The sequence below is a fragment of the Streptopelia decaocto genome (genome assembly GCF_964273445.1).
Source record: "Streptopelia decaocto genome assembly, chromosome: 1".
Classification (NCBI taxonomy): domain Eukaryota; kingdom Metazoa; phylum Chordata; class Aves; order Columbiformes; family Columbidae; genus Streptopelia; species Streptopelia decaocto.
The window spans coordinates 52,733,082-52,760,776 of record NC_138663.1 but is presented as its reverse complement, the minus strand read 5'-3'; the positions used below and the strand labels follow the sequence as shown (position 1 = coordinate 52,760,776).

Sequence of the window (27,695 nt, the reverse complement as noted above, 5' to 3'; positions counted from 1 at the left end):
GAGCATCTAAATATGTAACACAATGTGGTCCTTATTCTTCTTTTGCGGGGGTGCGCCACATAATTTTCACCGATCAGCTGCCTTTGTCTGTTGAGCACTAGCTGGGGAGTTGTGTTTCCATGGCCATAAATGCGATAATTGTGCCTGCCTTTACTTGATGTGTGTCACGCAGAGCTCTTAGTCAAACACAAATCCCACTGACTCACCTCTTGCGCGCTGCCCGTGCATTTGCTCTGTCTGCAGCAGACTCGGCCAATCCTTATTTCTCAGTATATCTAAGTTTTTGGATGCAGCATTTTTAACTGCCAGTAAATCCAATGTGGGATGCCTTGTTTGTGCAACACACAGAGTTATATTATCGTGCCAGAGGAGGACTGTCAAACACTGTCTGTGAAAAGGAATTTTTTATTTCCATTGTAGGAGACAACAGCATGAAAATAATGTTTACAGAAGTGTCTAGGAGATCAAGACAACAGTTTAGAAAAAAAAAGGCTAGTTTTAGGCTCCGAGTTCCTCAGAACTCTTTTAAATTCCTCAAAACTTGAGAGTACCAAGGATTCTCCTCCTGGGAGAAACACAGCCAAGAGGATTTTCAAACTTGGCATTTGGGGAGTGTAAATTCCATTTGGAACAGGGAACCAAATCTCCTCCTTCCCAGGGGAGTCTCCTTGACACTAGGTAATTAGCTACTAGAATGTAACTGTGCCCAAATTATTCCACTCTTATAAATAACTAAATACACATTGGAGGAAGGGCTTTAACCCCTTTCACCCCCCCTTCAGGTAAACTTCTTAACCATTAGATTCAATGCTCCTTCCTTACCCCTTCTTTCTGTTTCTCTCACTCTGTTTGTTTGGGTGTTTTTTTGTAATTAAAGGCTAAACAGGTTGTGGCACTCAACTCCATGGCCCCTTTAAATGTTAAAAGTTCTAGATGGAATGATGATGTGAAGACTAGCTAGCTTGTCTCTTGCACTTCTTAAGAAATGTCACATTTGAAACCAGTCAACTGATTTTATTGACTCTGTGCCTGCATATGAATGGGTGCTTCCAATTGTATTTGATTACCTTTCCCAGGACTTAAATCATGTTTTCATGTAATCCTTTGGAAGACGTATAGAGCACCACGAACATAGAGAGAACTTTTCCAATTCCTCTCCTAATTAGTATTTTGAAAAAGTTATGGCAGTCAACAGGTGAAAGACAGATTTTACCTTCTTTAAACAAAGCTGAATATATTCAGGACAGTCATTGTACAAAGCTGAATCTGTGGTGACGTGATTGTAATGGGTTTAAATACTTCTGTAAGGTGTTGCTTTATGTAACATAGCTCAACTATATAATTGCTCTCAACTACTAAATCATTTTTTTGTATTTTGCAATAGTTGTGTTACTATGCTATTTTCAATTCTTAACATGAAACAGTGAAAACCAAGTCATTAGAAAATGCTACCACATAAACTAAAACTACCAGAATCAATACATGAAGAAATAAAAGACTATATACATTTCAGAGACACTCAGAACTATTAAGAGGTTTTTGAGTTCGCTGGATTTCTTTAAATTCTAACAAAGCACCTCAGAGCAATGGGGATGATTGATAAGTGATAAGAGTGTGATCCCAGGAGATTTCATGTGAAAGCAACTTAAAGACCAAGAATATGAGCTAACAAAGCAGCCTGAAGTCCGTAAGTCTGGTTTGATGTCTTTCTAAATGATCTCCTTTAGCTTGGCCGGAAGATACTACCTTGATGAAGTAACCATTTGGTGAAGTAACACGTGTGTGTGCTACAGATCAGTTTGGCTGGTTGCAGTGTTCCCGCTTTCCTTTTACATGTGCGAATAAAATCCAATGAAAAGTCAACAACAAGGGAGCTTGTGCACTGAATTCTGGAAGGAAATGTCTGGATTCAGGTTACAGTCATGGGCAACTATCCATGGAAGTCAGCTGTGCTGTGCTATGAATCAAGACAATAAAATGATGATCTGGGTATTTACTGCTCCCTACTTTGAAGTCTCTTTAAGAGATGGATCAAATTTTTTAGGGCACGGCATAAACAGATGTGAAATAGTTACCTTCTACAGTCAGGACATAAAGAGAAAGGGGAATTGTGGTTAAAGCGATCCAAATCTTTAATCTGTGTTAACAAACCTGGGCAAGAAACCTGGCAATTGAGCATGATAAAATGCAGAGTTCCCACGAGCACTGCACGTCAGGATGAGGGATACCAGACAAGTCAGAAATCTTCAGGATAACAGTTAAACTATAGACAGAGCCTTTTTTTTTTGCCCCTTATCTCTGTTTGTAAGCAGCAGAGAAGGACAGATTCTTTCCAAGTGATTCAGAGGAAGAGCGTGACTCAGGTGCTGGTCTCCTCGTGACCATGTGAGACCAGCTGTCCGAGGAGCCACTGATCACGTACCGACCTGTTGCTCTTCTGTGTCCGTCCCTCTTGTGTGACACCCTTCTTTCATGCTTTCCAGAGCTCAAAGTTTGATTTTTTTGACAAAACCAAAGCAAAATAAACAGGCACCATCTGAGAATGACGTGGCACAGCTATTTTGTTGTGGAAACTGCAGGGAGGGTTTTGTATGTCCAGCACTTCAAAACCCTATGTTTGTCTGATTAGTCTTATAAATCGCTTTATTTTCTTCTCAGGAGGAAACCTAAATAATAATTGAGAAAGGAGCTTTCTATCACACTTAAAGCTGGGACAGTGCTATAGGAAACGTAGCGATAAATCTTCTCCCAACAGTAAAAACACTGCAACAAAGGCTACAGTAGTTAGAAAAATATTTATCAAAATGGTGAAAATACCTGTATGGATGAGTTCATGCTGAACTGATAGCGAGTCAGTCAGTACAGTTCTGGTGCTTTCCCGTGTCTGTTTTGATGTTTTACCCAGTCCAGTATGTTAGCGATGCCACCATCCTAGTTCCAAGGAGGACACCAACAAGAATTTTCTGAAGACTTTATTTTGACTGATTCCGACTCAGTTCTGAAAATTTCCTGGGAGAAATGTCAGGCAAAACTACCGGTAAAAGGCCTTTCTGACAATGCTTTTAAAGCTTTTATCACTGCATGTCGACAGTGGTTGAAATGGGAACTGAGAGAAAACATAAGGAAAAAGGTCACAAATAGCTCAGTTTTAGAGCATGCTGTTTGAAGGCAGAGGACAGTAGCGATGTTGCCAAACCGAAGTTCTCAAAATTCTTGCTCTTGGCTTAAAAATAAATACATTTAAGTAGCAATAAATAAATTACTCCTGATTGGAAGCTTTGGATTCTATGCTTTCAGACTTTTATTACTGGCCATGAGGATTAGAGAAATTATTTTTACTTGAAATGCAAGCTGAGAATCTCTCAACATAATGGTGAGAAACTAAGGCTTTGAGAAATATACTCTATCTCATGGACTGTGATAAAAACACAAGAGTTAGCAGCAGTGTATATTCTTAAAGTTTCCATACAGTAGATTTTGCAGTCTTACTTCTCTAATGAAATAGTACTTAAAGGAGCTGGTTTCTGGCATAAATATCAATGACAGAGTTCCTCGGGGGGTTATTTCTGGTCAGAAAATAGGCTGATGACTTAGAATAAGGTCTGGATTTTGATCCCTAATGAAAGAGAAGACAGATGCAAAAGCAAAGCTAACCCCAGGAATCATAAGCAAGTAGAAAGATTTTTAAAATACATTTTTATATATGTGTATATATATATATATAAAAGTTACAAATTTGTTTATGAAAGTATAGCATTTTATATTATTATCTTGCAGAGATCTTGGCACCTAGTTTGGGGCATTACTCCGGTGTTTCATATCAGCCTTTACCTGTGACTTTCCAGTTTGTGGATGCCACGATGCACTGACAGTTGCAAGAGGCTGGCAGGAGAAAAGGATTCTGCCTACGTTTTGCTATAAACCTGTAACATTAAGATAAGCTGCATTTTGGATAAAGAGCCTCAGGACAAAGCACTAACTTTCACTCTTTTTGAAGCAACTATTTTTTAAATTGGTTTTGCCTTCTGATATATATATTCTTAAATAAAAGACCTTATCATTTGAGACAACTAAAACTCTCCCAAAGCAACTCTCATCCTGGTGTACAAAGTGATTTAGAACATCCAAAAACTTTTTGAGCTATTGTAACAATGTAGTAGGAAATAGATTATTATTTTAAGTGCCCCCAATAATTTTTTTTCTTAAAATGTGTTAGGTTTCTGGATAATAATAACAACCTTTTTGAAGTTAGACTGCTTGCTCTCCTTCACTTAGGAGATCAGCCATTTTTCAAAGCAAAGAAGTTTTAGCTGAAAGTTTCTAAGGTACCTAATACTGTATTCTCGCCCAGTCGATAACTGCAAATGATAAAAGGTTTTCTCTCAGCCTTTGTGCTCTCTGGCTGCATTAGAAACTGAACGAAGATATATGAGATGACACAGCAGGCTTTTTAATCCTTTAGAAATGGTTGGCAAAGTCACCTCTTTACTTACAAAAAAGTAAAACATATCAAGTTGCGGTATATGGGTATTTTTTTTTTAAATAAATGTCAAGTCTTTTTGTATTCTACTGTATTTTCACAGTCTGGGGTTGGGTGAAGGACAATACTTTGACATGTTTATGGCAAGTTCAAAAGTTTATGAAACAAAGGCACTGATAATTCCAGGAGAAGCAGGAAAATACAGAGCCTTTGAAAAGCTTCTGTGGGTTTTGCTTACAGCCCTGTCTGGAATTTGCTATGGCTAGAATGAGACAGATGCTATGAAAAATAAATCTGAAATGCTGCGGTGTCATGCATAACGTGTTGTAGGCAAATTTGTGTAATAGACTTTACTTTAAAGCTTTAAAGGCACTTTAAGCCTTTATTTTGTCAAAATCTAATCGAGATACCAAATGTGTGCCAGCAAGAGCTTATGTTCTACCCGATTTGGGGAAAAGTTAGCTGACAGAAAATTGTAGCAGAATGAAAGTTATATTTTTCATATATTTTCCACTGTTTTTCTTTGCAATCTGCAACTTTTGCTGCAATAATTGTGTGAGATATTAACTCTTAATTGAACAATACTCCTCTGTAGGTGAGCAATATCTGAGACAAAGTATGTAGTAACTGCCTTACGAAGGAAAAACTAGTGAACTTAATATGAAGTTGAGTCTTCTGTACTCTGCCCTATGTGTCCCTTTTCAATCAGTGGTATAGATACAAGTCCCATAACCTGGAATGGAAGGGAGCAGGGCTTCCAACCTCACAGTTCCATATTGCCTTTAATTCCCACCCAGCACACCAGCTTTTTTTATCAGCCACAAACATAAATGAGAAAACAAAATGCAACTTCCTTCATCACTCCAGCTAAAAAAGAGGCATGAACTCAAATTAGAAGGAAGGTGGTTGTAGGCTGTTTTCTAGTTTGATCCTCTAGGTGCCACCACATCACCTTTTAGGGTGAATCAGCCTGAATTCAGCTTTAAGCAGATGACTGTCCCACGCCCCAGGGGGGAGCCCAGTTTCCATTTTCCCACTGGTGATGAGTGCTTAATGGTGTGACACCCTACAAAGGTATGTTTGTCATCTTCCACCACTGCTTGGTGTCATGACCTTTGATTTTTTAGGGAGTGGATAGGAGTATCTTGACACAACTTCAACTGTATTACGCACAGTTTTTAATGGCTAGTGTTCCTGTAGTTTATGGATATTTGCATAGTTAACACTGGATTTCAGGAAATCGACGTGCTTGGAGCTGACAACAGCATGCAACTACAACACCTTAGCAAGACAGGAGAAAACATAACAATTAAATCACTACGCTAGAGGGTGAGCGCTTTATAATTAGGAAACTGCAGCTTTATTCTTGTCTCAAAAGCTATAGAAAGCCATGACTACCATCCTATTTCTGCATTCCTTCATCCATTGCTTATTTTTATACCAAGACAACATGCTGGTTGACAGGATCCTGCTGATTTTCTTCCCCTGAACAAATGCGAGACAAACATACAATCTTCTCTTTTGTTGTTAGTCTACCACCTTTCATAAATCACCTCTCCTCTCAGAAGAGGTGGCAATATTTACATGGGCAAAATATGATTTTTGCCACTATCTTTACAACCCTTTGAATAAAATTCTGTGAGGAAACCACCTCATTAATTTTGGTTGTATGAGACAAAGGATGCCATGGGAGCCTAATGGGTGGATATGACAGTTCCCTACCCATTTCAACCAAAGGCAACCATCGCAAGTGACATGCGAGGTTACTGAGGCTAAAATAGTGTTGTTGCTCAACAATGTATCCATCTCCCTATTTTTTTCTTACTCTCTACACTGTTTTCTTTCTGTGGAATAACAGATGCTAAAAACAAAGCTCATCTGGATTTCAGCACAGAAACCCAAACCTCACCTATACCTTGATTTTGTTAGGCGTGCTGTTGGGTGCGTACTTATGTGTTTTGAGAGGAGGTGGAATGGTTGTGCTAGGGGCTGCTGAGGAGCAGGAGGGGACATGGGACATCGCCAGATATGTGGGGCTGGTGCATGGGTCAAGACACCAAACCTCAGCAGTCCTTCCTCTCTGTTGGGATGGTTTATAAGTATCTCAAGGGTGGGTGTCAGGAGGATGGGACCAGACTCCTTTCAGTGGTGCCCAACGGTAGGGTGAGGGGCAACAGGCACAGACTGAAGCACAGGAGGTTCCATCTGAACATGAGGAGAAACTTCTTTAGGTGAGGGTGACAGAGCCCTGGAACAAGCTGACCAGAGAGGTTGTGGAGTCTCCTTCTCTGGAGCCATTCAAAACCTACCTGGACACATTCCTGTGTGATCTATTCTAGTTGAAGCTCCTTTAGCAGGTGGGTTGGACTAGATGATCTCCAGAGGTCCCTTCCAACCCCAACCATTCTGTGATTCTATGATCTGAGGTATCTGCATCTTGTGAGCATCCACCACCTCACAGCACCTGCAATGCTGAGAGTAGAGCCAGGACAGTTCATAGCACTGAGTTTGGACTCCCAAATGCCACATAATAGGAGTAAAGACTTACCCATATTTTACAGGCTATGCACTGATGTGCCTTGCAGATCTGGCCCTTATTCATGCACAGCAGATACAAAACCTATAGATTTCAATTACATCTGCATGGAATCGCATCCTTTCACTAATGGCATAATGAATAGTTATCTTACAGACCCTCTTTAATAAAGATCGCCCAAAATACATGCATGTACATATGCAGAGGTGTATTAGCAAGTCCTGCGTTGTGCCTCCACACACAAAGAGCTGAATCATTAGCAAAGCTTGTACTTCAGGTGAGATTTCCTTCTACAAGCTGATCACCAGTGAAAGAGTGACTACATCTGTGATTAGTGGAAATTTTGGTGGAAGGGCCAGATTGGCTATAAACTGAAATTTGTGTAAATAGAGTGAGAGCAATTTACACTGGCTCCACTGCAGTATAATGATGGCTTTCCAGCCAAAAAGAATGTGTTAAAAACATTTGAAGCTGATCATTGATATGTATCTTGGGATTATTTCACTCCACAGCAAGAAATGTAAGGAACAGGGTTTGCTCGTATCTTCAGATCTACTTTCCAGCTACACTTCAGTAGGAAGCACGATAAAAGTAAAAAGAGATAAAGAAGCAGTCAGTCCTACTGCCTGGGATTTGTTTTTTAATTATTATTTATTTTGTTTCCTCAATCACTTTGCTTTGCTCATTTGGCTGGGAGGCAAACGCGTTCCCTGTTGATTTCTCTCTGCTCAGCCAGGGGCTTTTGCTGCTCGCTTTAATTCCTAATATGGTAGCGACAGCAGATTTTGTCTGACTTCCAGAGGGCTCCTCTCTCTCAGCTCCTGGAATGCAGCGGGGAAAGAGTCCTGCAGAGACCAACAAAGGCGGTTGTTGCACTAAGACTAATAAAGACGGGAAAATGGGCTTCCCCACAAGCGCTGAAATTCCTGCTTTCACTGCTTTCTAAATCACCGCTTTTGTCTTACTTTATGGTAAGGCTACAGATTGTTACCCAGCTGAATGTTCTTTCTTGATTACATCAGAAAATGTATCTTTCAATAAGTTTGGAAAACACCTACTCCATCACAATAAATGTTTTATTATACTAGTGCATGGCTTGAAGCATGTTGCTGCAGTATCAGTGGATCAGCACGGAGGGATAATGCATTATGGGAATTAGTATTTCCCCTTTGATTTTGTTTTTCTTACCTATTTGTTTCAACGCACTCAGCTTTTCAGTGCTCTGAAATCTCTGCTGTCCATTATGGACAGAAACTGATTTTCTTTTTTTTTTTTTTTTCCTTTTAATAAAGTGCTCTTCAGGTTGTCAAACTCACCAAGTCTAGAAATGGCCCTTGCTGGTGAAACACCAAAATCCAAAGGATTAAATTCCTCCACCAAGCAGGGTCCCTAAAAGGTTAATATGGAGTTGGAAATTAATTTCATTCCAAATACAGAACAATACTGTGCAGTGACATGACTTTGTGATAAGCATTTGTTAAAGCTAAATCCTCCCTAAGCCCTGCAGTTGTTTTCCTTTGTGCTAATGGCAAGCTAACCGAAGGCGCTCCCTCTCTTTCTCCCTGACTCTCTCTCTCTCTTGGAAAGAGAGGTTTATTATTTGCTAACCTGGCTTTTTTTTAATTAAAACCTCAGTTCTCCTCAGGTCATGCTTTGTAACATTTGTGATCTTCATCTCTGAAAGGGGAATTTTTTGTCTTTCTGAAATCCGCGGATTTAATATTATTGCTTGTTGATTGCCCTTACTGGCATGCACATTAAGCAAAAAGAATTTAAATTATTTCTTGTTGCTGATGAGTGGCTGCCTTGACTCTCATTGTTCACAGGCAAATGAAAAAAAACACCAAACAAACCTATTGTCACCTAAGTACCGACTAGTGCAGAAAAACGTTCAGTAGGAATTTCTAGAGGAAAGAAGCAGCCTGGGATTCCAGGGCAATTTCTTCACATTCTTACCAGTGATTTTTAACAGGAGTGAGGCATTTGAAAATGGACCTATCTACAGCTTTGAATACTAAATACCTTTGAAAATCTATTCTGAATTTTGCTAACATTACTCAAAAAGAGTATTGCTTTTTGAGCTTAGTTTCACTGAAATTATTTATATTCTCTGAATATAGTTTCTGAAATTTATATGTGCTTTTTGGATTCTTGGGTTATTTGATTTTATTACAGATCATGATCCCTTGACTAGACTACATCAAGGTCTTGTTTCAATGGAGTAGCACACAGAAATATGCTGAGCTGCCCAGATTCAATCTGGTTTGTCAGTGAAGCACGAGATCAGATTGCTCCACTATTTTTGTACCAAATTGGATATCTGCTATAAAAATTTGTAGCAGGCATCCAAGCTGAAAACTATCATGTACCTTTGGACTTCTGATAGGTTGTATTGCATTTGACTGCCTTTTAAGCTAAAGTGGTGTACAGTAAGTGGCGAACCTGTCAGTCAAATATCAATTTGTGCCATTAAATGACTGGTAGACTTTGAAGAAGAATTTGGGTAGGTTGGGTCATGAGCTATTGGTCATGTTATCAGAAATACTTCCATCTTTCACCTAATGGCGCCATTTGTCAAGTTGTCTGTTCTCTTGTCTTATAGCAGGAATAATGTTCTCAGCAGCAAAATGTTCTTGCTGGAGGTGCCATTGGCCTTGAACACTTGTTCTTTAGTCTACCTTGGATGCTGGCCCTTAAGTACCTCCTGGTCTTGTTGTTTCTTGTAACTTATCTGGGGTAAACAAACAAGGTAGATTGCTTGTTCTGTCAAGGACTTTAGCACTTCTGTAGCTCTTCAGTGGCCATAACCTAGATGTTACTGTTGCCCAAGTAAAAATTTGCCTTAAGTTTCAGGTCACTGCTTCTCATTATGTGGAATTGACAGGAATGCGTGCAGGCGTGCAGCCTCCCAGCCATTCTTCTGCAAGTACCCGAGTTAAAAATCTGACCTTCAGGCTTTTCAAAACTATTTTTTTTGTCATACTGCAAAATAGGTTTTCACTCAGCTGTCATTTTTGAAAAACAGACATAACTTAGCCAAACTCAGTTGAAACTGCTGATAAATTTAGCCTACGTTGTAACTTCTCATGCTGAGATTGAGATGATGTTGCCCATCCCAAGCAAATCTGCTTTTGATCTTCTTTTCCTTACTGTGTTTAAATTTAGAGCAAAACAAAAGCAATCTTTCCAACAAAATTTGGAAACACTATCCAGAATGGCCCCTTTCACTCCCTGAACAGATGCAGTTCTTGCACAAATATAATCAACTGTATCACGGCTTGCTTTAGGTTTTATATATGGGATTGGTGGTGTATGTGTTGAGGCAGTAAAGACTTTGATCCTCTGAATCACATTAAAATTAGGTGCCACAATTATCGTATATGAATCCCCAAAATAGTTTTCAAAATCCTGCTTAACAGAGACTGGGTGTGTTGGGAAGCAGGAGAAAGGGGGAGAAAGAGAGCTGTTAAGTATTTTCTTCAAGTAATTCTGAATGTATGTTTGTAGGCAAAAAGCAAGACTGCAATCATCTAGCTCCCTCCTTCCATTTACATGTTTTCCTTAAAGCTCAAATCTAACAGAAAAATAATGAAAACAGAATGAGAACTGATATTTATATAAGTATAAACTTCTCAGGTAGAGAAAGTACTAGGAGTATTATTTCAAATAGAGACTGAAAACTGGGTGCTGATGGACTCCCTTTACATGCAGCCACTGATGAATGAAATGTAGTTTGAATGTCTTAGTATGATCTTAAAATAAATACCAGCCTTGATGAAGCATAACTAAGGTTGCTTTCTCAGCTGTGAAGAGCTCGGATCAGGCTGCCTTACTGGTAGTCACCGATGTTGTGAGATTTTTCTAATTCCTTCTGTACTGCAGCATTCCTGCAGCGTTTGCTCTCAGTGCTATTTCTAGTTTAATCATCTGAATCAAAAAACAGGTCGCTTTCACGTTGTCTAAGACCCGAAGCTTACCTGAATGAGAAAAGCAGTTTATAAAGTAGAAGCAATAGGTTTTGATTTAAAGCATCAGAATTATTTTGCAGCGTATTGGTTTGCATTTTTCTGGTGTCTCATTTAAATTGAGTGTTCCCTGCCCTTTCTGTCATATGCAGATAGAACATCCTGCTGCTTTACTTTTCTGTTTTTGCTATCCTCTGTTTTTCCTTCCAATTCACCTATCCAAAGTAATGTTACTTTGGACTGTGAGGATATGGAATTTACACTCATAACTGCATTCACTGCATTTGAAAAAAACTCTCATGTGTAAACAATATGATAGTTCAGTGTTTTTGATGTGAGGCAGCCTTTGTCACTGCCTTTGTCTTCTTTTGAGTGTGTTCCTTCTAACCCTCTGTGGGAGAGGATGCAGATTACCCTTGAGCAGGGTATATTAGCTTTTTTCCACGTGAAGACAATCACGACACAGTAATACCGTGCTGATGTGCAGTCAAGCTATAAAACCTTACTGTGGCAATGCTGACATGAAGAGTCTGTAGCAGTAAATGTATATTCTTACTAGAGTAAATTGCTGATACACTGGTTAGACCAGTTTTGGTTTTAATAGAGTTTATCTGTGTTTCAGGGTTGAGTAATTCCTTTGAATAAATACTGCCACTCACTCCAATGTGGTTTGAGATTAGGACTTGCTTTGCCTCACAGCTACTGGAATTTGGTTTAGGGGTTTTTGTGATGACTGGATATTTTGAGGGGAGGGAAGGGGAGTAATCAAAAGAGGAATATCTTTGTTATCAGTCAGCAGTATATGAAGGGAAAACAAAATGTGTCAACTGTTTCCAGAGAAAGAAAGTGGGCATGGAATGTTGCTCCCTACCACACCACAGTCCCCATAATGTTTGTCCTAAGTAGAAGTGTCTCGGTGCTTGGTCATGGCAAAATATTCTTTTTGGAATAGGTATCATCTATACTTATTTCTGACTGGCATTACTTCCTTTCAGTCAGTTCTTTCTATGAGTACAGCCTTTCACTACATGAAAGAAATCCCTTTTTTTGCTTTCTTCCAGTTATTTTTTGGGTGTGTGTGTCCTTGCCCTTGTCTCTGTGTGGCACAGCAACTTTCCTTGGGACGGTCATCCCTGCTATTAAAGCCTGGAAGCACAGAGAAACATCGCCATGCAAATAGAAATTCTTGACTAACCAATATTTGTAAATGCCCTGGGGTTTCTTTCAGTTAAGTCCGCTAAAATCTTGATAGTTACACTACCACCCAGCAGCATCACCTACTGGGATTCCTGAAGCAATTGACTTTTCACCATCATCCAGGAATCCAGGATGCAGGCAAATACCTATATGCAGTAGATATCTGCAAGAACAGAGGCCCAAACAAGGTGGGCAAGGGCACTCCAAGAAAGGAGACCTGGCACCAGCCTTCGCTCCACTGAGTCATTGAAAGGAGCACAAAAAATACAACTTACTTCTCAGCAAAGCAGACCGAGAACCTGTTTCTCATGTCTTACAACCTTTTCTCACTCTCTCGAGAGGTGGGAAATGTAGGTTCAGATCCCTTCAACCAACAGCGTGGTCTGAAGAGCATTTCCTAAATCAGCAATTAGCAGTTTGACCTCTTGGCTATCAGCAAAAGAGCGGTGGAGAGAAAAAGCCAGTGTTTAATTACTTTGTTTTGTAAAACAAAGTAGATAAACCCCAAATCCCCTAAACTGGCACCGCTGTAGGAAAACAGTAGAGACCGGAAAATGTGAAGTGTAGTTCCTTTCCATCACACTTTTCCAGGTGTGTTGAGGCAACTCTGCACCCAGTTGTCTGGCCCAGCCTTTGCCACCTGATGCTCATGTTCTCACTTTTTCAGCCTGAATTTTTAATTGTGGCACCATGTGCCTCAGAGTGAGGTAGGGTGGTTCTGACCTCCTCCTCAAATGTTGCTACCACTCTTTACGTGGCCTTATTAGATAGCCAGCTCAGGTCTGGAAGACTTCAAGGTACTTGCCAACAGTCCAGTGTGATACATTATTATGTACCCTGCTCCTGTTGTTTTCTGCTAAAACATCCCACATGGTCTGCTCTTTAACCTTGGGTTTTTGGGGTTTTCCTATATTATGCGCTTCTGCTTCTCTCCCTGCTCTTCTGCCTGTCATGATTCCTCAGTCAATCTGTATTCCCTCCTTCCTCCTCCCCAGTTCACTTGAGGACAGTATTTTGAATCTCTCTAAGCCTCTGTGTATTATCTTCTGGTATTTTCAGTACCACCAATCTAATAAATATAAATTTAGGGTTTGTGGTTTTTTTCCTATATCATCAAAAGGCATTACATTAATTCAAACTCAGTATTCTGATGGAATTGGCTGCCTGAAGTATTGCCAGTTTGCTTTGGTTTCTGTCTGAATTCCTGTGCTGGAGAATCTGCCTGTATCAGCAGCCCCAATTAATATCTTTCCACCATTTGATGGTAATGCCTCCCCCATCTTAGTTGCTACTGTACTCTTTCTGTTTGTATACAAACATGACACATTACAATATGCCTTTTTATTTCGTTATTTCTTATGTAAGATTGCAGGTGCCCTTCTCCTGTATGTTAAAATTTTAATATCCCATCCTCTGTCTCCCACTCCTAGCTACATTCAAGCTTCATGAGCAGTCAGTTCCTCCCTTTTTGGTGCAAATACAGGGGAGCAAGGTTTACTGCTTCGATGCTCATTGTTTCCATGTAATCACATTTACGAAGTGCTTGGTTGACTTGCTTTGCTTTTCCACAAGCGTATTCTGTGTTTACCCACAGCCAAAACTCAAGGTGCATTTTCCTGTTGGTTCAACCCACATGTGTTGCGCTTTATAAAACACTTTGTTTTGCTTTGTGTGTAACTATGCTGAAATGAACTGCTTGGATGCAGGAGAGACAGATCAGCTGCCTTTGCTCTGATGGTAAACTTAATCATAAGCTCATATGCACTAATTTGCGCTGGTTTTAAATAAGAATTTTAACCTCTTTTTTTCAGTTTTCTGCTACTTTCCCCATCTGGCGCTGTAACATTTGTTGTTATGTTCCAGTTGGAAGCGCTGTGGGTGGAATTGCAGACTCAAGTGCTGGCTGAATAGCCCTTAGGCCACTGTGAACATTTCTTTTTCCACTGTCAGTTCTACATGTTTAGCAATCTCAGTTTGGATTCTCCAATGAAGAAATCATTGGCTTGCTGTTGATTTTAACAGCACGTCCTTCATCCCAAGGCTCCCTGGTTCTGTGAATTCAGCATTTCAATAGCAACTCGAAATTCATCTTAACTGCACAACAGTGAAGAGTTGTTATTTTGAGGCCACTTTGCTACATTCTCCATGTAACTTTTTTCATTATAGGCAGCCTATTGTTAGTTTTTATAAATACCAACCCTTCTTCCCCTCTATAAATGGATTATTCCTGTTATTGAACATGAAATTACAAATGCTTTAGTTTATAAATTACCCAGCCTCACAGCATCTTCTTTTAAAGATGCTGATGGGAATATGTAATCCAAAGTTACACTATGACATAATACGAGCGAGGAAGGGCCCAATGGGCAATGTGTGCGTGTGGAGCAGTCCACCGTGGGACACAGATAGACATTAGCAAGTGTAATGTGAGTCCTTTCAACTATTTGCAGCTATCAGGGCCACTCTGGCAGCCCATTTGGGCTGCCTGGAACTTCTCAACTCCATTCATGGCCCGTACCCTACTGGCTGGTGTTGGGAGAATCTCCCAGGCTCACCATTTAATCCTCAGCCCACTTATTAAAGAGATTTTCAGAAGTGTTTTGCTGGGATCAGAGCTGGTATAGATGCTACACATGAACCTACAGCAAATACTTTTGCCACCCACCTTTCCCCTGTCTATTGATCAAGTACTGACTGCAGCTAAAGATCTGGCCCATAACATCAAGTAATGTACAGCCCAATGGGGTTATGGAAACTATGATCAGGTCTCAAGTAGCTAAATATGAACATTAGCTGAGGACTGGGCATTATGTAGCAAATTAACTTTAGAAAAAAGAAAAAAAAAGTCAGCAATCCTGTTTTCAAGGAAATGCAATAAGAAGAAAACCACAAACCCTATATTTTATGCCAAGAGAATTGTTTCTAATGAGAATGTTTTCCAATATTTCCCTTGAGACATCAGCTGCTCCTTAAAAATAATGTTCCAACTTCAATTTGCTCATTTGTGGAGGAAGGTAGATGGCCCAACAGCTTGCGTCAATGAATGTAAACTATAATTTCTCTGCAGTCTAGACTGTACCATAGCACTTGTACTCCTTGGTAATTGTATAATACCTTATATTGTTTCTTCCCCAGATAACACATTTTCCCCCCCTCCGGCTTTCCTTCCTGTTCGAAGCTTTCCATTCATCTGAAAAATACTAGTTTAGCCAATCCAGGCACAATATCACTTTAAACTCATTATTTCAGAGACTTTAATTATCCCATCTCCATCCATACACGAATAAACAGAAGAAAAAAAGTCAGGGCAAATTACCCATGGCCTGGACGCCACAGGCATCAATGTGAATCATCCCTCTCTTGGGAGAGAAGGGTTTATATGCCCCACGGAGGGAGCATTTCCCGTGATCCTTGGGAAAAATCAGCAGATCTGTGGGAACTCTCAGGAAAGTTCATCCTGTCCTGCCCCGAGAGCAGAGTCCTGCTGCTTTCCATAGCGCAGCCATGGTGGCCGCAAGCACGCAGGCCTTCATCCCCAGCGCAGGCTCTATAGAAAATAAAGCTGTTTGCTGGATAAAATTGCTGTTCTTCCTGCTGCCGCTTCTGAAAGCCAAAAAAACTTTGTCTGAAGGGGGTTTGTGTGGAAGAAGAACAGGTTAAGGGTGCAATATTGAGTTTAGAGCTGTCTCTGCTCCGGTCCACAGCGCTGGCTTGGCCTTTCCTCAGCTTCCCACCCCACTGTGCTGCTGCAAGACGCGAGTGATCATGGTTCTTTAGCACAGAACTAAAGATCCACCCTGCAAGTTACCTCGGTCCTGAGTGTGTTTTCAGAGCCATTTATACATCTGCATTTCCAAACCTGGTTTTCTTCAGTTATTGAATCAATTGTTGAGCTCTTCAAGAATTTATTCTGCTTCCTGGAATAGAAACTTCACTGTCTGCTGACACCTTTGCTCTAAATGTCAGTGATGTGTGCTTTGGCATGGATTTGGCATAAATTTTCTTCTGATGGGGAAAAAACGTGTGCTAATTAGCACTCAGTTATCCCGAACATTTTGAAGACAAAAATACAACTAGAGGCAGTTCTGGCACTGTATTTCTTCTCGGTGCCTACATTTGAGTTGAGAACATCTTTTTATTACTGTGTTTTGTCATATGAAACTTTATTCAGCTGTATCTGTAACTAATTTGTTCTGGTTCAGTTTTTTTCCTATTAATCATGTTAATGATTATTCAAGGCTTGTAGAGGGTTTTCTCTGATCCCACCACTCAGAGCTGTGTGGGATACTTTTCTTTAAACCATTAGGTTTCCCCCGCACACAGGCTCAGGACTCTAATTGCACACCCAGTCAAGTCCAGCATTACCCTTGTATCATTTTTCAAATTTGTCGATTTTTGAGGCACTTGCTTTTCATATTTTGATGAGATTACAGAAGCCTTGCAAATATTTGTCAAAGATTGGCACCATCCTTATGTTTGCATTCAGAATAAACCATTGTAGTAAAACCATTCCAAGTTGAGTACTGTGTTGACGCTTTTCTGGTGAAGATCCATACAGCTGGAAACTTGTGTGCTGAATTTTCTCCTACCAAGGTGGAAAAGGATTTTTCATTAACTACTGATCCCTATAACAAATTTTTCATCTTAAAATCCACTGACAAGTAGTCATTCTCAAGTTCCGCTTTTTCCTCAGATATTGTCATTAGCCACAATTTTCTTGAGCTGTAGTGTTTTCAGCTGTAAATTTGCTTTTCTAAAACCTCTCATAATTAAGTGCATCTTGTTTACGAGATGATGATGATGAACTAGTTATTATTTTACAGGGCTTCTAATTGTACATATGTGCCTCGCAGTCCAAAAGACCTGCTATTACATACCATTTCTGTTATCCTTTAAATAATGTATTGGCATCTTACTGCAAGCTTCAGGAAAACAAAATGTGTCAGCTAGTCCCCCAGTGCTTTTAAAGCTGTTCAGCTTGCCTCCCTTGAGATGTTGTTGTAAAATCTACAATGCACAATTAGTTATGAATTTTGCATCTCTTTAGTATTCATGGCTAGACCGTTAATGAGGGAATAAATAGCAGAATTTTATTTAATCCCACACGTTGCTTAACATGAATTCTTAAGCAAGGGACACAGAACTATTCTGTCCCCTTTCGCAGAGGGACCTTCATAGTGCTCTGGATGCAACATCCCTTCTTACAGATGGATGGGCGGATGGGCAAGGTCCATCCACAGGTACCTGTGGATGTAATGTGGATCTAAATCCTTGTTTTCTGAAAATAGTAAAACTGGAGGAAAAAACAGAGCAGTGTTCACCTCTTCTAACTCGAAATTTCTTCCATGTAACTGCTTATGTGAACGCAAATAGGCTGTCTTGTATCAGTGGAGAGAAATAAATATTTGGGGGTGCTATTTATTTGACCAAAGACAGATATTTACTCCGGAATGAGGTAACTATCCAGAATACGTCAAGAGAAATGCTTATTTATTATCATTGGCGTCAGATATAGACAATTCTGCTTGGTTGAAAGAATTCTGCCCTTTATGCCCAGTAATGCACTTAACAGATAATTTATCATTGCTGGGCTGTAATAACAGTTCTGTCATCCTTACTGGTCTCACTTATTCAGTGAGACTATTTACATATTAAAGTATTACTCAGCATGAGTAATGGTGCCAGCACTGAGGTTATGTTGCAAGTAGAAAGAGATGTTTCCATTAGCCCTAAACCTTATCTCGGAAAAATCACTGGAGACTGGCACTTCCCAGAGGTTCTGCTTTCTTTTTATTATCTTCCCTTCTTCTAATAATTGACTCCAAGCAGTTTAGCTTCTCTTATTTGGTGGAACAGAATCTGTCTTTTTCAGAGATTTATTCATGAAGTCACAAGAAAGTCTGTGCTTGGGAATCGAGTTGTCTGTGTAGATCACAAGCAAACAGATTACAGGAGAACTGAGGGATTTAGGGATAATGTCATGGGATATGGGGGAGTGTAACTGAAGATAATGCAGTGGGGGAGCGGGCCATATATGAGGCACAGAAGAATGAAGAGAGGGGAAAACTAAGTAAAACCAGGGTACTTCAAGAAATAGGAAGTGAATGTACAATCTAATGAGAAGAAACTCAAAGTCTGTAATGGCACATCCACTTACTTGAGCTGGACACTCAGTTCTGATTTACAGTGGTTTTGTGATCAGTAAACTTATTTAATACCTTCCTCTGAAACTAGAAAAGAAGGTACATGATTTCAGTTAGGTGATATTCAATTTGTATTTGTTGTGGCATGACAACTTTACCTTGGATTAAAACAATTAGGATATTATTCCATATGAAATGTCCTCTTCTGTGCTCCATTTGAGACCTCTGCCACATGATTCTATGATTCTATGACAGTTCTGCACTACCGTGTCAATCTGGTACCACTGGGATCTTTCCTACTAAAAATCTGGCATTTGTCTGAGCCTAACTCAAATCCCCAGACAGACAAACACAACAAGCTGATCAGGACGTGAAAAAGAAACCACAGAAACCTAGCTTCTGGGCCTTGTCTCGTGACCATGAGTTATCCAGGGTCAGATTTTGCTCTAATACCAGCATGAAGATAGAAAACCTAGAAAGTCAATAGAAGGGAATCACTTAAAGTGACTATACACGTGGACCCTGAGCATTCACGTACACTTGAATTCTAGGTTAAAAATATTTTTCTCCAAAATATGGAATGATTATCAAAATAGGAATATATCTGCATTGCTATATAAATCATTACTATACAGTTCCTTATGGGGGTATAAATAATCAGAAAATCTCTGTATATTGCCTGTGCACAAGCACAGGTCAGCAAAGGATTGACTTACATCAACTGCATTTATTTTAATAATACCTCAGTTCTAATCCTCTTAAAAATAATGTATTACTGCACTGTTTAGCATCCCAGCTCACTCTAGTTATTCAGATTGTCTTTTTAACAGCACCTTATCTCATTTTCATATCTTAATACACTACCACTGGCTCCTTGACTACTGACCTTTCTTACTATTTATTAGTTATACCTAAAATGTCATTTTGTAACTGTGCATTCATCATAGAGCCTCAGCAAAAGTAATAAGGCAGATTAGCTGCTCTCAAGTATGAGCTAATGTTGAAGGAGTCCAGATGTACCAGGTTTCCACCTTCAAAACCCTGTGTGCAGTGATGCTGAACTGAATATTCCAAAAGAGCTAGAACTCTGTTGCCTTTTCGCTAGCATTTCTGCTCTTCACATGATACTCCTTAATTCATACATTGTGCAACCAAAAGGAACCCTTGCAATCCCCTGTCTAGCCTTGAGCATAAACCTACCCAGATTCAATTTCTATTTGAACTTGAGTCTTTTGAGGAAGAAGGAATCTTAACCCCCCATAACAGAGTTCACCACAAACACTGAGAAGCCACTCCAGCTGTTTCTATAGTCTTACTACTGAAGTACTCGCCTATTTCTAAGTTAGAATTTGTCTAGTTGCTTCTCATAGCTGTTGGGTCTTATTATACCTACCCATGTCTTCTGGCCACTACCAAAATTCTGCTCCCTTCAGAGGAACTGTAGACTGTGAGTATGTCACTCCAGTAACTTAACTGCCCCAAACTCCTAGATCTTCCACAGTAATGTATATTTCAACTGTAATGGAATGCTGCTCTTCTCAGACACTCCAAGCATGAATATCGTTGCCAAATCATAAAGCATGGCTTGCTCATAGTGATAATATTTAATTTCTGTGTTAATTTGCCATTCTTCTTCTCAGGAGGGAAAGGAGAAGCCCTTCCCTTTGATAGTTTGCATTCAGGCTCTCTTAGTTTATGCCACAGATGACTTGTGGCTGGCAGACTCTTTGTCCTGGAGTGAAGGCTTGCCTTGACCTACATCACAGTTCGGCTGCCTAAAGCCAAGGGAGGTACCTAGCCAAATTTTGGTGACAGTACCATACAGGTTGTTGGAAAGGATGAGCTTGAAATGCTTCAAATGGTGCTTCACATTAGGCCTAGACAGAAAAACAGCTGAGCTCAGGTGAAGGTACTGCTAAATAACACCAACATGAAAGAACAACTGCTAGTTAATTCTCTAATGAACTTTTAAAGTGCTTTCAGTAATTAAAAGGAGCCTATAAGAAGGATTGGGACAGACTTTTTTAGAAGGGCATGTTATGACAGGACAAGGGGTAAAGTGTTTAAACTACAAGAGGGGAGATTCAGGTTGGAAGATATTTTTGTTGGTTGGTTGGTTGATATTTTTGTTGTTGTTGGTAAAACACTGGCACAGGTTGCGCAAAGAGGGGGTAGATGCCCCATCCCTGGAAACATTCCAGACCAGGCTGGATGGGGTTCTGAGCAACCTGATCTAGTTGAAGATGTCCCTGCTCATTGCAGTGGGGTTGGATTGGGTGAGCTTTGAAGGTCCCTTCCAACCCAAACTGTTCTATGATTCTAGGATTCTAAGTGGAAACATGGCTCTTGAGACAGATTATAGACTGATAATGCTATTCTTTTAAACATGCAAAATTCCCTTTGAAAGTATAACCACTGAGATGCCACTTCATAGCAGTAACATCCGTGAGAGTTTTGCTTGCGCAAGGAATACCCGATTAGGTACCGGATCAGTTCTGTCCCTTAGCCATCAGAAGTAACACAAAATAGCAATGAGAATTCAACAGAGTAGCAAAAACAATTCATAATTTATACTGTACCATGGCCTACACCTTATGGTAGCTGCATCTAAGGTAGAGGTAAGGTAAGGTAGAAGACTGGTATTTAAAGGTTAAAACCCTCTCCTGCCATGCAGTTGTCAGTAAATAAATAACGTTAAAGTAAAAATGTTTCCAGGATGGTTAATGAGCTATGGAACAAAGTTAGGTGTGAATTTACCCCTCCCTTGCATAGTTAAGGAGATAATGCAGTAAGGGTTTTGTACATCTTTCCAGCAGGAGCACTTTGTAATCATACAGGAGTTTTTCTATAATGGAAATTAGGATTTTGTTTAAAAACAAGCTGTTTGTTGCTAAAGGTTTTTCTTCTTTTTTCATTGAGCCTTAAATTTGCAGGATTAAAATCTGTAGCTAACACACTGAACTACCCTTCTTAGCTCTGCTTCTTCTCTTGATTACTTAGATCCCTATGTGAAGATCCATCTGATGCAGAACGGTAAGAGGCTGAAGAAGAAAAAGACTACAATTAAAAAGAACACTCTGAATCCCTACTACAATGAGTCTTTCAGCTTTGAAGTACCATTCGAGCAAATTCAGGTAATGTCAAACAGTGTTTTGGCTTCCCTCTGCATTCCATTTCTCAGTCCTTATAAATATTTAAAAGGAATCTTGTTAATTATCACGTGTGCATGCCTTCATTAGCACCTAGGTGCCAGCCCTGTGCTACATTAGATGAGTGTGACTGCTTCAAGAGGGAAATGATAAAATGCACAGTACTTATGAAGCTTTGATTCATCAGTGAGAAATAGATAACTGACATTTTCTGTTAACAGAAATGGATTCTGAAAAAAAAGAAAAATCCACAGGGAGGTGGTGAAGGAATGTGCCAGAAAGAAAAAAAAAAAGTATAGGGATAAAAGAAAAGGCATACATAGTAATTTTCCCCGAATTATTTGAAATAATAAATTAGCATCATCAGTCACATTTGTGTTCCCTGTGCATTTATCAGTCCTGTTTGTTGAAAGTACTGCTGCATTCCTCTAAAGTAAGACACATAACTCGTGTCATTTTTTCAGGGACTCAGTTACCTACCTTTGGGCTACTGGGAGGCAAATCATCTCCCACTCACGAGAGTGAGATTTAACGTCTTCTGATGTTAACTAACCTTTCCTCACGAGAGAGGTCTTCTTAACCATCCCAGGAGGCATGTGGGAAACCCACATCCAATTCACTCCTCTCCCTAAGTGAATTTGAACCTGTATCTTCAATGTCTTTAGCAAGTGCTCTTGTCGCCTGTGCCTATGGCTTGTGTTGGGAGTGCAACATCATTTCTGCATAAATAATAAGTATATGACTGGCCACAGAGCATGACATCACTTGTTAGTTGGGTGGTTTGCTTGGAAATTGGGAGGCTTTGGTCTCTGGTCTGATCCAGGTAATGCAAACCACATAAAGATTGGTTGGTACAGGCCTTCTCCATTTCTTTTAAGCTGTTAGTTAAACCATGTTGTTCTTTTGCTCACTTGTTGGAGCATTCTCTGGGAGGGCAAGACATATTGGTTTAAATATCCTCAGGAGAGAAAAGAACTGTGTGGTGGCTTCCCACTTGCCCCACGGAGCTCTGTGACCGTGGAGATGTTAAGCAAGATGGTAGCTTTTCTGGGTGGAGATGAGTGTGGAAGGTGTACTTTCAGGGGCCTTCCAGTTGGAATGACCATAAATAAACCAGCCTGGGAACACATCCTTTTGTGGCTTGTAAGAGAGGACTAGGTAGGACTTAAGTGCCTTGCTACTGTGAGGGTTTAAATAGCATGAACCAAATTTAGTGCCAGAAGACATTGCCAGAGAAAACTCCCAGGCAATAGGGACACACAGACACCTCTTGATTAGATGAAAGCATGGTATGGGTTTTTGAGACTCTGTGTCTTGGATTTTGATAGCAGCTGTACTGGAGAGAAGCCCAGGAGTTACGGCATACATTTCAACTGAAGCTGTGTGCTTGGTTTTTATTGACTTGGTGCCGACAAAGATAATGAAACTAGACAAGGTGAGGCACTAGGAATAGTGACTTGGGTGCATGAGTAGCACATTCAGGAGTTTCTTCATGCCCCACGGCATGTACAGGTGTCTGTGGACAAAAAGCAGGAAACCCAGTGAGGTCTAATTCCCCTTGATTTTAATGAAAGCTGGTCTGCGTGCTTGTGGAGAATCTCATAACAGGCATCAAAGACCCAGAGGGAAAAAAAAAGGAAACATAAAAAGATCAAGCAAATTGAGCCTCTCTGGCAATTTAGGCAACGAATGTCTTGATTTCCAAATAGGGACAGGACTGGGGAACTGGAATGGGCACCTCCAAGCCATCAGATCTGAGCTTTGGTACAATGAGGTGTATTCTGTAGGTACTTGGCCATTTTACCTTCTAATCTTGTCAGTTTTATAAGGTGGATATAGGCCTTTTGAAAAGTATTGCGGTTTAGCAGTTTAATATTTTGCACTTTTTTAATAAGTCTATTAGAATGAGTTTATAGCTATTTAATCCAGTATATAACCACTATTTAAAATCTGTAATTGTGGTCTTTGACCATATGCCAATGTATTTTGGAGTTATAAAAGGCTTCATTTAGAAGTGATTCCATCATTAGAAAAACACATTTTAAATGTTACTTAGACTTAATATGGTAAGAATCACTGTGACTTTTGGGTAGCTCTTACAAAAAGTCATGAAGCAAACTTTCACAGGCAAATAATGGTTATAAAAATTTCATGATTGTTGGAGAGTGAATAGAGGAAGGAAAGCACCTCTATAGCAGTATATCTATGTAATTTAAATTGGGCCAAATATCATTAACATTTTCAACAATTTAATAGTGACTATGGATTGTGGCTCTTAAAGGAAAGAAAGTGATGTCTTTAAGGGTAATGGGAGAACACCGCTGGGAAGTCAAATACTGTTGCTACAGATCAAGCACGTTTTGCCACTTTAAAGACAGAACACCTCTGTAGGCAGCAAGGTCTCCAGGTCTTCTCAGCCCAAAGGATGCCTGTTTATTAGCAGAGCTGGTGCTTTCTACTAGCACCTGTTGGGTTTTGCAGTTCAGCTGTTCTTTTAATACATGCTATGAAGGCAAAGAGATGCTTACATTGTTCTGTAGGTTCAAGCGAGAGACCATGAGGTCAAAATCACCTCAGAGTTAACCATCTGAGCTACTTGTTCTTACATTTTTATAGGGCAAGGGAAACCACCTTTTGTTTACAATGCTCATTGTTGTCTTATGATTAATACAAAAAAAAAATAATCCAAAGTAACTAGCCCCCAAGCTTCTAGGTACAGCAGGCAACTTTTTTTGTACCATAAAATTATAGTCTCCTGCTTACTTTTTATATCTGTGATTGTACCATGCATCTAACACATAAATGTTCATTTGGGGCGGTAGCATCAACATTAAAAGTGAGTATATTGCAAACGGCAACACTGAAACATCATTTGGCATCTAGAAATACTTGCTTTAGGGTATTGTCTTTTATCGTGAATGCTCGTGGGAGAGAGAGTCTTGAGTTTGATGTACACTCTTGTCATCAGCAACTATATAAATACTTTAGTGCCTGTTGGAATCATCTTTTTCTCTGGCTCAGTGAATTGTACAATCTTGTAAGGGAATGGACTCTGGAAAATAGACCTCATGAGCCTGGTCTTGCAGATATGCTTAAAAGAGTCAGTTACGTGTAAAAGATGATCCTGCTACAAGCACTGAAATTAATCATTGTAGTAAGAAATACAGATTGTACATATATTTAAAACCTTAAATTTAAAAACCTGATACTTGAGAATCAAAGATTTTTCTGGAGGAAATGTGTTTCAGGGCATTTCTTCCTCCGATTCAGGAAACTCACAGTGGAATAAGGGGCTGTGTGTATTTACCACGGGATAGAAAGGAATCAACAAAAGAACTGTATGTTCATCTTTAAAAATCAGGCTCCCTAAAGGAGAAGCATTTACAGTTTAGTAAAATCAGCCCAAGGCTGTTAATGTCTTAGGTGCTATTGGGGGAGAACACCACTCAGAAGGAATAACGTGTTTGTGTTCTTTCAACAAATATTAATGACCCCATGGAGAGGGATGTGGGCATGTGGACACAAATACATACGCAAATGCCTGGCTTGAGCGTCACCTCCCAGTGTGCCCCAGCCTAAGTGAATGGAAAATTGTCTATGAGCTGTGACAGGTGGGCTCAGGCCAGTTTGGTGGGGGTAGTTTAACCCTGTTTGCCAGAGGTCACTGTTCCCATAGCAGAAGCGGCAGCTCCAACACCGGCTCGGTCCCAGGCGGTACCGCTGTGTCAGAGTCCAAGACGGTGGGGTTTATACTTCTTTGCAGCTCCCCTGAGCCACTTTTCTAGGCTCCTTTATAAATATATAGCATATACACACATACTTACACATGTGCACTGGCACACCCACACACAGATGAGTGTGTGTCTGTGTATATAGTAACCATAAGGGCTAACTTCTGAATTAATCTGAAATAACTGATTAGCATGCTGGATGGATGCATAAGAGTTGTTTAGAAGCAAAAAAGCAATTAATAGAATATAGTACGACATTGCAGGTGGTAACTTGGGGTAGAGCCATTTCTGAATTTTACCTGATTTTTACTTATTTACTTAAATACTAATGATGTTTTAAATTGCACTACTTTTTTACTTAGCTTACCTTGAGATCTCGCTTTTAGCCCTACAGACTTCTAGCAGTCTGGGTCTTCAATAAAACAACCAAAAAAAAACCATAGGTTGTTAATCTGTTAATGGAAAAAAAAATCAACCTCAGTTCTCATACGAAGCTCTTTGATTAAAAGGGGCAAGTTTCAAGTTAACGGGGAGATTACGAACTTTTATTTGGAAGGTTCACAAGCAGCAAAAAGACAAAAGTTTGAATTTGCTTCTCGCTGGGGGAACCTGCTCTGGCTGTCACACACTTACCCCTTTCATGAAGTCTCCGTTGTCATTGTCTGCCCCAAGCTTCATCCCTGCCCGCCTTCCCCTTACTGTCACGCTCACTGGCCTTTCTCTGTCTCATTGTAGAAAGTGCAAATTGTTGTGACTGTTTTGGACTATGACAAGATTGGCAAGAACGATGCCATCGGGAAAGTCTTTGTGGGCTACAACAGCACCGGAGCGGAGCTGCGGCACTGGTCAGACATGCTGGCCAACCCTCGGCGGCCCATCGCACAGTGGCACACCTTACAGCCCGAGGAGGAGGTAGATGCCATGCTGGCAGTCAAGAAGTAAATTAAATTAAATTAAATTAAAAATTATAAAGAAGAAGAAGAAGAAGAAGCCTTTCTGCATTTGCCCACATAGTGCTCTTTAGCCAGTATTTGTAAATACCTCTGTAACATGGGTCCTTTCATTTCCAGCCATGTGTTCCTGACACAGATCAGTTGTACTTTTCAGTTCCCTTTTTAATTTGCACAAATTTAAATGTAGAGAGCCCTCTAAAGGCGCTTCATTTCACCACTGCCCCCCCAGATCTACTCTTCTTTTAAGCAATATGATGTGTAGATAGAGCATGACAGAAATTATTTATTGTATCACACAGTTGTATATATACACCAGTATGCTGAGAATTTATTTCTAGTTTGTGTATTTGTATGTTGTAAGCGTTTCCTAATCTGTGTATATCTAGATGTTTTTAATAAGATGTTCTATTTTAAATTATGTAAATTGACTGAGATATAGGAGAGCTGATAATATATTATAGGGTAACTATTGTATCGTCTGCATTCCAGAAAAAAAAAAAAAAAAAACCCACAAAAATTCCAACTTGTAAGGCACTAGTAGTGTTACACTGACATCTTAAAGGACAACTTAAATCTGAGCTTTCAACTGGACCATCCTAATAACACGCTATGCGTCCACAGTGAATCTTGGAGGGGCAAATCCAACGGGGTAGACTTCTTTCACAGGCAACTTAGCATGATCTGATCCTCAAGGAGATGTAGCCAGAAGACAGGATACAATTTTTGTGTATATATTCCAAAGCAAACACACGACAGACAGAAATGGCTTTAGATTGAAAGTTGAGGAAGCATTTCCGTAGGAGGCAACGATTTCATTGAACATACAAAGTAAGACCATTGCCAAGGTTGTGCAGGGAGGGGCGGGAGGGAAGGGGGGAGATGCAGCAGTAGCAAAATGCTGCCATGAAAACATGAAAAACAAGAGTAGCTCTCCGTTATCACCTTTATACAAAATTTGCATACTGTGAATTCCATCCACGATTTACATTATAATGAGTTTGCACATTAGACTTTGTAACAAAATATTTTATTATACTAACTCAGATTAGAAGGAATGCAGAATATTTTTTAGACACAGCCGTGTGGGTTTATTATACAAAATAGTTTCATGGTAAACAGACAGTATTGTAATCCCATCAGAAGATGACAAAATTTAGCCATAGTTCTAAATGCACTTCAAAGTAAGCCAAAAGAGAACAGCTAGTGACCTTTTATATACTATTTATACTTAAGTTTTAATTTGTCCTTTAAAAAAAAAGTGAAAACAAAGAACAAGTTCTAGAAAACTGAAGCAACCTCTTCTGTATACTAGATGCTCGTTTCAGGAGGAGTTTTTAAATGTTTTCAATGTTATTATGTAGTAAATGGCACTATTATGAAGCTATTAGTCATTCCATAAGAGTCTTGAAAGACTGCTCTGTGTATCACTGTGACTGCCGTGTGTGCTTAGAAATGTAGTTTTCTCAGTGGATAGCAATCAATTTATTCCGTAGTGATATTGTAATAATACTGCCATTCCCTTCTACTGCACTGCCGAAGGA

At 39.8% G+C, this 27,695-nt stretch overlaps 1 protein-coding gene across 1 annotated transcript in view; it reads left to right on the top strand.

Annotated features, from left to right (window-relative positions):
* The window catches only part of SYT1 (synaptotagmin 1), a 360,262-nt gene extending 333,599 nt beyond the window's left edge, over positions 1-26,663 (top strand). The window contains exons 10-11 of the mRNA XM_082062019.1: positions 21,322-21,455; positions 25,937-26,663. Coding sequence (XP_081918145.1) covers positions 21,322-21,455; positions 25,937-26,143 — 341 coding nt within the window. The 3' untranslated portion in view covers positions 26,144-26,663. The remainder of the gene's footprint in view (positions 1-21,321; positions 21,456-25,936) is intronic.
* Positions 26,664-27,695: the final 1,032 nt, after the last annotated feature.